General features: G+C 52.8%; 1 protein-coding gene across 1 annotated transcript in view; it reads left to right on the forward strand.

Annotated features, from left to right (window-relative positions):
* The first annotated feature begins 2,879 nt into the window (after positions 1 to 2,879).
* The window catches only part of LOC128838883 (receptor-type tyrosine-protein phosphatase epsilon-like), a 49,600-nt gene continuing 40,015 nt past the window's right edge, over positions 2,880 to 12,464 (forward strand). The window contains exons 1-2 of the mRNA XM_054031342.1: positions 2,880 to 3,040; positions 12,179 to 12,361. Of these exons, the coding sequence (XP_053887317.1) occupies positions 2,980 to 3,040; positions 12,179 to 12,361 (244 nt within the window). The 5' untranslated portion in view covers positions 2,880 to 2,979. The remainder of the gene's footprint in view (positions 3,041 to 12,178; positions 12,362 to 12,464) is intronic.

The following is a 12,464-nucleotide window of genomic DNA, read 5'->3' on the forward strand; positions in this document are numbered from 1 at the left end:
ACTGCAGGTTCAAATCAAGTCTCTGGAACATCCCCAGCTGGGATGGCTCATCAGTCCTTTGTGTAGAGCTTCAGTTTGTAGCAAAGTCCCTCCAGAGGTAAGAAGCAGGATTGAAGACCAGATGGAGATGAGGCATCAGCCTTTTATAGTCTTTTCCAGGTGTAAGAACCCCTCTTTGTTCTTACTGTGTAAAATTACAGCCAAATGGAGTCTGGAGTCACATGGGCCAGTCCCTGCATACTTTGCTGAGTTACAAGGCGTATTTGCCTTCTCTCAATGGGTCCATTGTATAGCTGATGGTCCTTAATGGGCCATCAAGCAGGCTGACACCAACTTGTCTGGGATGTCACCCAGCAGCGTAGCATAAGTTTGAAATACAGACAGTCTAGAGCCAATATTCATAACTTCAACTACAAAACTGATACACACATATAGACAGCATAATCATAACCAGCAAACCATAACCTTGTCTTAGACACCTCATTTGACCCCCTTTATACAAGATTTGGTGCCACTACAGGACTTTGGTTGCAACAATGTTCTATATGGTTCCAGTTCAAGTCAATAACGTGACATCCACACCGAACAATTTCCTTCCCAAAATAAAAGCCGCTTACCAGGCACCTCCTCCGCTGTTTGTTCTTCCCCAAGCACCATCCGCTGCGACTAGCTACCTTCCTCCTGGCTTGAGAACAGCTTCTGGCTGCATGCATCTATGGATGCTGGGCTGTCCTCTGGGTCTCCCTCCTCCTCAGCACGCTCACTCCTGCTTTCCTCCTCCCGCCTTGTGGAACTCTGTACTGCTTACGGCCCCTGAAGTGTCCATGGTGGTCTTCGGAGTGGAGGAGGGGTTGCCCCCAAGTATCGCGTCCAGCTCTTTGTAGAAATGGCAGGTTGCGGGGGCAGCACTGGAGTGGCGGTTTGCCTCGTGGGCTTTGTGGTAGGCACTCCGCAGCTCCTTCACTTTAACCCTGCACTGCTGTGCATCCCGGTCATGGCCCCTTTCCATCATGGCCCTTGATATCTGCCTGAAGGTATCTTAATTCCTGCAGCTGGAGCGCAGCTGGGACTGGACAGCTTCCTCCCCCCAAACATTGATGAGGTCCAGCACCTCGCCATTGCTCCATACTGGGGATCACCTGGCGCGTGGAGGCATGGTCACCTGGAAAGATGCGCTGAGAGCACTCCACACCTGGCTGAGCAAACAGGAAGGGGATTTTCAAAATTCCCAGAGAATTTAAAGGGCAGGTCTGACGGTTGGTCACCTGAGGGCAGGGCAGTAGAGTTCCAAGTGATGACCAGAGTGGCTAGAACAGGCGTTGTGGGACACTCCTGGAGGCCAATCAGAGCACATTAACAGACCAGGGCGTTCACACTGACGCTGGGACGTTTCAGCCAAGGCGCAGCAAGTGTTACGCTTCTCGTGGAGGTGGCTTACCAGGAGCGCTCCAGCCGGGGAGTCCGGGTGCTCTACGTGCCTTGCCAGTGTGGACACGTCGTGAGTTAGGGCGCCCGGGGCTGATTTAATGCGCTCTAACTTGCAAGTTTAGACAAGACCTAATTCAACCACCAGTTACTGAGGGCTAGTCTACACTACCCACCGGATCGGCGGGTAGTGATCTATCTATCGGGGATCGATTTATCGCGTGTAGTGTAGATGCGATAAATTGATCCCCGATCGCTCTCCCATCGACTGCTGAACTCCAGCTCGGCGAGAGGCAGAAGCAAAGTCGACGGGGGAGCCGCGGCCGTCGATCCCGCGCCGCGAGGACGCGAAGTTAGTAATTCTAAGTCGATCTAAGATACGTCGACTTCAGCTATGCTATTCTCGTTGCTGATGTTGGATATCTTAGATTGATCCCCCCCTAGTGTAGACCAGGCGTGAGAGCAACAGAGTCGCTGGCAGACGGGGAGAAGGTCCCCCCTGCAGGTGGGTCTCTGGCCTGGGCTAGGCAATAGGTCAGACTGGATGGTCAGAATGGGCCCTTCTGGCCTGGACACTCAGGGAAATACGTCCTCCCCTTGCGACTCAGTGGGGCTGACTCGCCTGCCCTCACCCCACCCTCTGAGGCCCTGAGCACGTGTGAATCCTGTAGAGAGAAACGGGGGAGATAGACCTGATCACGGCAACCCCTACTGTAGTGTGGGTGCCCAGCGTGGCTCGGGATCGGGCCCATACTGGCTGGGGGAAGCCGCAGGATTCAATAACCCTCAAGAGTCTCCCCTTATTTCTTTGATACACAGAAAAATGTGAAATACCAAAACCCTGGGACACCAGATTGCAGTTTGCCCCCAAGAGGCAGTTCTACGCCCCGGGTGACTCGGTGACACTGAGCTGCTCTGAGGGGTATCGGCCGTCACCGCCTGTGATCAAATGTGTCAGAAATGGGAACCAGTCTGTCTGGAGTAAGACACCCACCTGCCGGGGTAAGTGTAAGACCCCCGAGTCACCGCGGGCACAGGGACTGGGCCGACAGCCAGACCCCGTGACACTTTGGTATCTCCGGAGCCAGGTGGATTCTCGCCCCGTAAACCCTCTGGTTCGTTTTGGCCTCTCAGCCTCTCGTATGGGGACCTAAACCCTGCTGGAATTGCAGGGGCCCTGAGCCAGACCCCAACTCCCCACCCCTCCCAGGCCCTGGCCCAGGGGCCAATAAGGAAGGGCAGGACCAGCCCAGAGACTCCCTGTCACCAGCGTGTCCGTGTTCCTCGCCTTTCCCCAGCTCTTTGCAGTGCCGGTTTCTCCCGCGCTCCCTTTGGCTCAGCTCTGCCCCAGGATCACCCGGGGGCTGCCAGCAGCACCTTTCACCAGAACAGGATTTGCAGAGACTGGACATTTCTGTCCCTCCAGGGGTTTGTACGACGGCAGGAAACTGGCCCCCGTCGGTCTCTGCTGCCTCCACACGGACAGAGTTTGCCATTGGCGAGTGGGTTTGGGTGACCTGTCGCCCAGAGCAGTACGAGGGGCGCCCGGCTTGGATGCGATGTACGGAGACAGCTGGGCGCGTGGAGTGGGACACGAGCCGTGTGAGCTGTGTGGGTGAGTTCTGCACAGACGGGCGGCCGGACGGGCTGGGGGCAGGATCCAAACCCTGGGACACCGAGAGCCGCCAAGGGGCCCCACGACTTCCTGGGGGCGTCTTTATGTCTTGAGTGTTCAGCTCGGACCTGCTGAAGGGCGTGAAGTGACAGCGACAGCGAGTGTGTGGGGCAAAGCAGCCTGCGTGGGGGGGAGTGTGGTGAGGTTCTAGGCTGTGTTGGAGGGGTGTGAGGGGATGTCTGTGGGGTGTGTGTGTGTGTGTGTGTGTAGGGGGTTATGTGGCTAAGTATTATAGGGGTGTGTACATGGGGTTGTGTGTAGGGTATCGGGGGGTGTTCTTGTGTGACTAGGGGCTTGAGGATATACCAGGTGTCTGTAAGGGGGTGGGAGATGTGTGTTAGCTTGTAATGGTGTGTATTGCTGTGCGTGTGCGATGTAGGAGGTGTTAGGGTGTGTCATTGTGTAGCAGGGCATAGGCTCCAACTTCCTCAGTTCTGGGGGGGTGCGCAACCCCCACTCCTCCCCAGGCCCCACCCCTGCCCCACCCTTTTCCCCATGCCCCCACCCCTGCCCCACCCTTTTCCCCCATGCCCCCATCCCTGCCCCACCTCTTCCCAACCTCTTCCTGCCCCACTCCACCCGTCCCCCGCAGCGCGTCCTGCACACGCTGAACAGCTGATAGCGGCGGGGGGGAGGTGCTGTGGGGGAGGGAGAGGCGCTGATCCGTGGGGCTTTCAGTGGGTGCTGAGCAGCCCCAGAGCACCCACGGAGTCGGCGCCTGTACATGAGGGTGTGTGTCAGTGTGTGGGGATGTCGGCGCTTGTACATAATAATAAATAAAACATGGAGATATATCTATCTCATAGAGCTGGAAGGGACCCTGAAAGGTCATTGAGTCCAACCCCCTGCCTTCACTAGCAGGACCAAGTACTGATTTTGTCCCAGATCCCTAAGTGGCCCCCTCAAGTATTGAACTCATATCCCTGGGTTTAGCAGGCCAATGCTCAAACCACTGAGCTATCCCTCCCAGCGTGGATCAGTGTGTGAGTTCATGGGTAAGGCCTGTTGTGATTATTTATTTTTATCACCGATAGCCGTTAGGAACCCCAGCCATGGCCCCCGATTCCCTGGCGCCAGGCGCTGTACAAACACTGGACAGACAGACAGCTCCTGGGGGCAGGGACTGACAGTCTAATGTGGGGACTGGAATCTCGCCCTTTTCTAATGGCCCCAAACCTGATTGTTCTCCCAACAGAAAAGTGCCGCAAACCCAGCTGGGCCTCAGCTCTGCGGTTCGAACCGGACAAGAAATATTATAGCAGGGAGGAGCCAGTGACCCTGAGCTGCCCGGAGGGGTTCGAACCCTCGCAGCCCATGATCAGATGTACCAGGCAGGGGAACTGGAGTGTCTGGAATCAGACTGCTGCCTGCCTGGGTTAGTGGGAGCTCCCCACGTGGGTCACCGTGATCCCAGGGGCCTGGCCTGGTGCCGGATGCTCCGTGACCCTTCGATACTGTAGGGAGGAAGGAATTGCTGTCCCAGATCAGAGCAATGGTCCAGTTCAGGCACTACAGGGATGTGCTGTTGTCACAGTGTTATCCGGGGTTCTTTCCACCCAAAGCTCCTGGTAACTTTTACTCTGTGTGAGGAGGTGTCAGGAAATGAATCAGGGGAGACACGGCCGTCCGACCGATAGATGGCTGGCACAAACAGGACAACACAAGAGTGCTTTCACTTAAAGCTAAACTTTACTTAGACTCAAGCACTTACACACATCCGCAACAAGATTAGTAAAACATCCCCAACCCTTGATAATTACCAAAGCTGAATGTGGCTCTCGAGTGACACAGCGGCAGGCTTCTGGTGGCCAAATCTTCCGTCTGCCGGTGGGGACCGCAAGATGTATCCAGAGGGAGAGTCCAAAAAGAGTCCAAAAGAGTCCCCAAACGAGTCCCACTATCTCAAGCTTTTCCCCCTTATTTATACATTAGTAATAGAATTACATGTCCCTTAAAGAAACCTTGTTAAGTAAGCAGTTTCAATGATCAAGCAAGAGGTTCTTTCTGATTATTGATTAACCAAGTGTGGGTTTTTCCAGAGTTTGGAGCCTTGAGATCCCAATAGACATTCCTTGGGCACATCCTGCTCTTCTAAAACGCAGGTGTCAGCAACTTCAACTCAATTCTTATCAGGAAGGACGCAGAGTCAAGCTGCCCTTTCTGAGGCACCCAAAAACCCCCTCCCCTCCTGCCTTGATCAAGCTGAGACTTGTTTTTAACAGTTTGCTTTTAACAATAAGCCATAGTGGTTTTGGGCACTTTACTGGTTTGCCAAAGTCTCCCCATACAATGGAGTCCCTGAGCGATGCTCTGGAACTGCTCCCCTCAAAGCCAGTCAGGACTCTGGGGAGCCTCCTCTCCCTCGGAGCAGACTGTCTTCAGGGCAGGAAGCTCACACGGCTTCACCTCCTGGGTCTCTCCTGGGAGCATTCAGCATATGCCCCTCCGTGCGCTTCCCACAGCGAGTCCGCCCCGGCGGGGTCCTGGGGAAGCCAGAGGTCCTGTACGCACCCCCACTTCGCAGTCAGACGTGACTCTTAGCCAGCCAGTAACACAGAGGTTTATTAGATGACAGGAACACGGTCTAAATCAGAGCCTGTAGGTACAGAGAACAGGACCCCTCAGCCGGGTCCATTCTGGGGCCCAGCGAGCCAGACAACCCCATCTGCACTCACTCCCCGTCCTCAGCCAGCTCCAAACTGAAACCCCCTCCAGCCCGTCCTTTCTGGCTTTTGTCTCTTTCCCGGGCCAGGAGGTCACCTGATTTCTTTATTCTCCAACACCTTTAGCATTCCCTTGCAGGGGGGAAGGGCCCCAGCCATTAGTTGCCAGGAGACAGAGTGTCGGCCATTTATGTGCACTGGCCCTTTGCTCTGCAACAATCTCACCCCCTAGAGACTTAAGAAATGCATGGGGGAAACTGAGGCACCCCTACACTGTTCAGAGGAAACATTAAGAACAGTCCCACTTCGTCACAGCCGTACAGGGCCTTAGGCAGATATGCAGAGCTCGGGGGCAGGGGGAGCTGAGGCTCTGCTCTACTGAGACTCCCAGAGCCGCCCCTGGAGCCGGAGCTACAGCCTCTGTCACTGTGCCAGTCCCGCGGACACTGTGGGGTGGGGCTCCATAATGTGCAACTTTTTAACAGTGGGGGTGATTCCCCAGGGGAACAGCCGCCCCAGGGACGGGGTGGGGTCTCTGACACATGGGGCGTTTACATCGAGGGTGGCTGCTGTCTTTCTAAAGATTCGCTCTAATTCCACCACCAGTTACTGAGCGCAGCAGAGTCGCTGGCAGACGGGGAGAAGATCCTCCCTGCAGGGACCCCGGGGCGGGTCTCTGGCCTGGGCTAGGCAATAGGTCAGACTGGATGGTCTGAATGGGCCCTTCTGGCCTTGATACCTATGAATCTGTAACTACCTACAGAGAGACCCCTGCAGCCGCAGCTCAGACCAGCACTGACTTCTCTATCATGGCATCAGAGAAATGTGGGGCTGGAAGGGACCTCAAGAGGCCGCCTAGTCCAGCCCCCTGTGCTGAGGCAGGGCCAAGTAACCCTCGACCAGCCCTGACAGGGGTTTGTCCAACCTGGTCTTAAAAACCTCCAGTGACGGTGATCCCACAACCTCCCTGGGAAGCCTGTTCCAGAGCTGAACTACCCTGAGAGTTAGAACGTTTTTCCTGATAGCTAACGAAATCTTCCTTCCTGCCGATTACGTCCATCACTTCCTGTCCTACCTCCAGTGGCCATGGAGAACACTTGATCACTGTCCTCTTATAACAGCCCTTCGCATATCTGAAGACTCTTATCAGGTCCCCCTCAGTCCCCTTTTCTCAAGCGTAGCCATGCCCAGTACTTTAACCCTCCTCACCGGTCAGGTTTTCTAAACCTTTTATCGTTTGTTGCTCCCCTCTGGACTCTCTCCAACTTGCGTACATCTTTCCTGAAAAGAAACTGCAAACTTTGCCACCTCACTGTTTACTCCTTTTTCCAGATCATTTATGACTATGTTGACTAGGACGGGGCCCAGTACAGCCCCCTGGGGGACACCACTATTTACCTCTCTCCATTTTGACCATTTATTCTTACCCTTTGTTTCCTGTCTTTTAACTGGACTGCCTGGGAATGCTTTCAGGATCATCTCACAATCTTTAATTTAATTTAATTTAATTTAATTTAATTTAATGACAAGCCTTTCGTTATGTTAATCACTCTCCCTCTGTTAGGAGTTTTTAAGGCCCGGCTTGACAAAGCCCTGGCTGGGATGATTTAGTTGGGAATTGGTCCTGCTTTGAGCAGGGGCTGGGACTAGATGACCTCCTGAGGTCCCTTCCAACCCTGATATTCTATGATTCTCTGTTTATACACAAGCTCCCTGCCCCAAGGACAGAAGTTGTTAGCAGCACAGAACTCATCACATTCTACACTCGAGTTCTGGCTCTTCGGTGCTGAGCACCCCCTATATTTTTGCCCTGGGTGCTTGAGCCCTGGAGCACCCCCAGAGTCGGTGCCTATGGACACAGGGCACATTCTGCCACAAGCACGTTGTTGTCTCATATGGAATTTGTGATCCACTCTAACCCCTAGGTCCGTTTTAGCAGCACTGCCCCTAGCCAGTTATTCCCCTGTGTGTAGCTCTGCATTTGATTTTTCCTTCCTCTTTGAAATATTTTGCCTTGTCTTTACTGAATTTCATCTTGTTGGATTCAGAGCAGTTCTCCAATTTGTCAAGCTTGTTTTGAATTTTAACCCTGTCCTCCAAGTGCTTCCAACCCCTCCCGGCCTGGTGTCATTTACAAACTTTATAAATGTACTTTCCACTCCATTATCCAAGTCATTTATGAAAATATTGAGTAGTACCAGACCCAGGACCAGTGGGACCCCACTAGATACACCTTCCCAGTTTGACAGTGAACCATTCATAGAATCATAGAATATCAGGGTTGGAAGGGACCTCAGGAGGTATCTAGTCCAACCCCCTGCTCAAAGCAGGACCAACCCCAACTAAATCATCCCAGCCAGGGCTTTGTCAAGCCTGACCTTAAAAACCTCTAAGGAAGGAGATTCCGCCACCTCCCTAGGGAACCCATTCCAGTGCTTCACCACCCGCCTAGTGAAATAGTGTTTCCTAATATCCAACCTAGACCTCCCCCACTGCAACTTGAGACCATTGCTCCTTGTTCTGTCATCTGCCACCACTGAGAACAGCCGAGCTCCATCCTCTTTGGGACCCCCCCCTTCAGGTAGTTGAAGGCTGCTATCAAACCCCTCATTCTTCTCTTCTGCAGACTAAACAATCCCAGTTCCCTCAGCCTCTCCTCATAAGTCATGTGCTCCAGCCCCCTAATCATTTTGTTGCCCTCCGCTGGACTCTTTCCAATTTTTCCACATCCTTCTTGTAGTGTGGGGCCCAAAACTGGACACAGTACTCCAGATGAGGCCTCACCAATGTCGAATAGAGGGGAATGATCACATCCCTTGATTTGCTGGCAATGCCCCTATTTATACAGACTAAAATGCCGCTGGCCTTCTTGGCAACGAGGGCACACTGCTGACTCATATCCAGCTTCTCGTCCACTGTAATCCCCAGGTCCTTCTCTGCAGAATTGCCGCTTAGCCAGTAGGTCCCCAGTCTGTAACAATGCATGGGATTCTGCCGTCCTAAGTGCAGGACTCTGCACTTGTCCTTGTTGAACCTCATCAGGTTTCTTTTGGCCCAATCCTCTAATTTGTCTAGGTCCCTCTGTACCCTATCCCTACCCTCCAGCGTATCTACCACTCCTCCCAGTTTAGTGTCATCTGCAAACTTGCTGAGGGTGCAATCCACGCTATCCTCCAGATCATGAATGAAGATATTGAACAAAATCAACCCCAGGACCGACCCTGGGGGCACTCCGCTTGATAACTCCTCTTTGAGTATGCTCTTTCAACCTGTTCTGCACCCACCATGTAATAATTTCATGGAGACCACATTTCCCTAGTTTGCATATGAGAATGGCAGGTGGGACTGTATCAAAGCCTTACTAAGTCCAAGATATATCAAGTCTACTGCTTCCCCCAGCTGTAGTAGGAAGAGAGCCTTTATATCAGAGGCCTGAGCTAAAGTAGTGGCCAAGCTTTGCTGATATAAAGCAAAGTTAGCAAAAGTCAGGCTGTGAGCAAACGTCAGGCTCTGCCTGCTTGCAGGTTCACAGAATCTGGCAAGAACAGGGCTGATATTGCAGAAACACATATTCCTAAAGAGTGCTAGGCACAGAGCCCTCACGCCAACACGTTCCTGAAGAGTGGTACCAGAACATCCCAGTATCAAGGATGGTACAAAAACATTCCCCAAGGAGAACAGGAACACACTGAAGATAAGGTCAGGATGACAGGGTGATGGATAGAGATTGTGACGGGTTGGATCACAGAAACCCCCTTGGGAGCTGCCATCCGATGTGCCAAGACTACCCCTATTCCTGTTTTCCCTGCCAGCTCAGGACTCCAGCACCCTGTCTTGCTGAGCCAGACACTCCCGTCTGCCCCAACACAGACCCAGGGTCTGAATCACTTGTCCCAAAGCTGCAAGTTTACCTGAAAACAGCTCACAGAAGTGTGCTTGTCCTTAGCACTCAGCTGCCCAACTCCCAATGGGGTCTAAACCCAGATAAATCCGTTTTACCCTGCATAAAGCTTATGCAGGGCAAACTCATAAATTGTTCACCCTCTAGAACACTGATAGAGAGATATGCACAGTTGTTTGCTCCCCCAGGTATTAATACATACTCTGAGTGAATTACTAAATAAAAAGTGATTTTATTAAATACAGACAGTAGGATTTAAGTGGTTCCAAGTAGTAACAGACAGAACAAAGTAAGTCACCAAGTAAAATAAAATAAAATGCGCAAATTATACCTAATCAAACTGAATACAGATAATTTCCTCACCAGTTCCAGAATGCTCCCTTTTACAGGCTAATCTCCTTTTAGCCTGGGTCCAGCAATCACTCACACCCCTTTGTGTGTTTCACTGTCCTTTGTTACTGTCCTTTGTTTCAGTTCCCTTCAAGTATCCTGGGGGGTGGTGGAGAGGCTCCTTCTTTAGCCAGCTGAAGACCAAATGGAGGGGTCTCCCATGGGTTTAAATAGACTCTCTCTTGTGGGTGGAGACCCCCCTCCTCCCTCCTATGCAAAGTCCAGCTCCAAGATGGAGTTCTGGAGTCACCTGGGCAAGTCACATGCCCCTGCATGACTCAGTCTTTACAGGCCGAAGCCATTGTCCACATGGTATCTTGCATGTCTCCAGGAAGACTTCTCATGTGGATTGGAGCATTCCAAGATGCATTGTTCTCCAAGTGTTTCCTGATCAGGTACTTAACCTGGCGAATTCCTTCCTAAAGAAGCTGACCAAATGCCTCCCAAAGCTTACTTAGAAACCAAGCCAGCATACAGCCCATATTCTTAACCTCGAGTAGAAAATGATATATATGTACAAATAGGATGAACAGATATAGTAGACCATAACCTTTACGGAGATATGTTACATGGCACAGGCAGCACAAAACATATTCCAGGTATGTCATACATACATTTATAAGCACCCCCTCCCCATAAAGCCTTATGGGGTACACTGTCACAGAGATGTTTTAATTGAACCAACATGTACAAGGAGCTGGGTGATAACTACCCACGTCAGGGAGCAGTAATTATGTCAGAGGGGTACTACGTAACTTGTTTGTATCGGGGTATGAAGAGGTATCTCTGCGACAGTGTCTTGGTCCAGCCGAGAGGGGAACAGAAAGTCCCGCCATTCACTGAGCTGGTCCATTGTCACGGGGATACATGTATTAAGTGTACCTGTAGAGTCCTCCAGGTGCTATTACCATGCTTTGTCGACAATAAACCTGGCCGGGTGCCTTTGCCCCTTAACGGGTCTTGTGGTCATTGGGCGGTTTGCTCTAGGTCTGCTGTGCCACCTGTCTGCGCAGAGCTGGGGCAACACACAGAGGGAACACACACACAACGAAACATCTAACAACACCATCCGCTAGGCTAGTGACCCTGTTAAGGAAGGAATTTAGGTTGGTTTGGCATGATTTGTTCTTGACAAATCCATGCTGACTGTTCCTTACAACCCCATCATTCTCTAGGTGCTTTAATGGTTTAATAATTTGTTCCAGTGTCTTTCCGGGGACAAAGTCAGGCTGACCAGTCTATAATTCTCAGAGTCCTCTTTGCTCCCCCTTTTAAAGACAGGCCCTGTCTGCCCTTCTCTAGACCTCTGGGACCTCGCCCGTCCTCCTGGAGTTCTGTGAGATAATTGCTAATGGTTCTGAGACTGCTTCAGCCAGTTCCTTAGCTACCCCAGGGTGAATCATGCTGAGGTCCTAGGGGCTGTTGCCAAGAAGAAGCCCCCCCTGCTCCCCCCACGGGTAGCTGCACTTGGCTGCTGGCTGACGTGGTCCCTGTGTGTAGCTGGGGTAGAACCTGGGATCCTTGGGGTGAAGCTCTACAGAATTACAGAGACCAGGTGGGTGAGGTCCTATATTTTACTGGGCCAATAAGAGGATTGCCTCACGCACCTCGTCTCTCTAATCTCCTGGGACCAACTCGGCTACAGCAACACTGCAAACAGAACGAGAGAAATATTAACTCCGTTATTTGTCTAACTCCCTTCCTGCCTCCCAATCCTCCGCCCCCGGCCCCCAGGGTGAGGTTAGATCAGGAGCTGGAGCCACATTCAAAGTTAATGCGCGGCCAGGCCATGAAGTGTTTCCTCTGCCCAGCAGGGAAATTGTGTGTAAGGGCTGAAGACAACACAGTGGGAGCCTGTCAGCCTCCCCCCCGCACTGAGTTCCCAGCCCAGCGCCCGGCGTTGAGTCCTGGGGTGGGTGGGTGATAAACGCACTAGTCATGATAATAACGGCCCATGGGTGTGAAATCTGTCGGAGACCAGACAGCCCAGTCCAGGCCCTGCGGAGGTGACAGCCGGCAGCCTGTGGTGTGGTAACAACACACGTGGCTCCGCCAAGGTGCCCGAGAGGCCCCTGTTCAAAGCGTGTCTCAGCCCCCTCACCCCCGTCTCACTCCTGTGTACAGAAAAGTGTAAAGCTCCAGACACCCGGGACGCCAGGGTCCGGTTCGCCCTCGAGCAGCAGTTTTACAGCCCAGGGGACGTGGTGACATGGAGCTGCCCTGCGGGGCACCGGCCCTCGCAGCCTGACATCAGATGCACTAGACGGGGGAGCCAGAGTGTCTGGAGTGGGACAGCCGCCTGCATTGGTGAGTGTGAGCCCCGGAGTCACCGCGATCACAGGGCTCCGGCGTCCCCCCCCCAGCACCTCACAGCTCCCGAGTGACCGGCCTTCGCGCCCCCTGCCGCTCT

The sequence above is a fragment of the Malaclemys terrapin genome, chromosome 6, assembly GCF_027887155.1.
Source record: "Malaclemys terrapin pileata isolate rMalTer1 chromosome 6, rMalTer1.hap1, whole genome shotgun sequence".
In the NCBI taxonomy this organism is placed as follows: domain Eukaryota; kingdom Metazoa; phylum Chordata; order Testudines; family Emydidae; genus Malaclemys; species Malaclemys terrapin.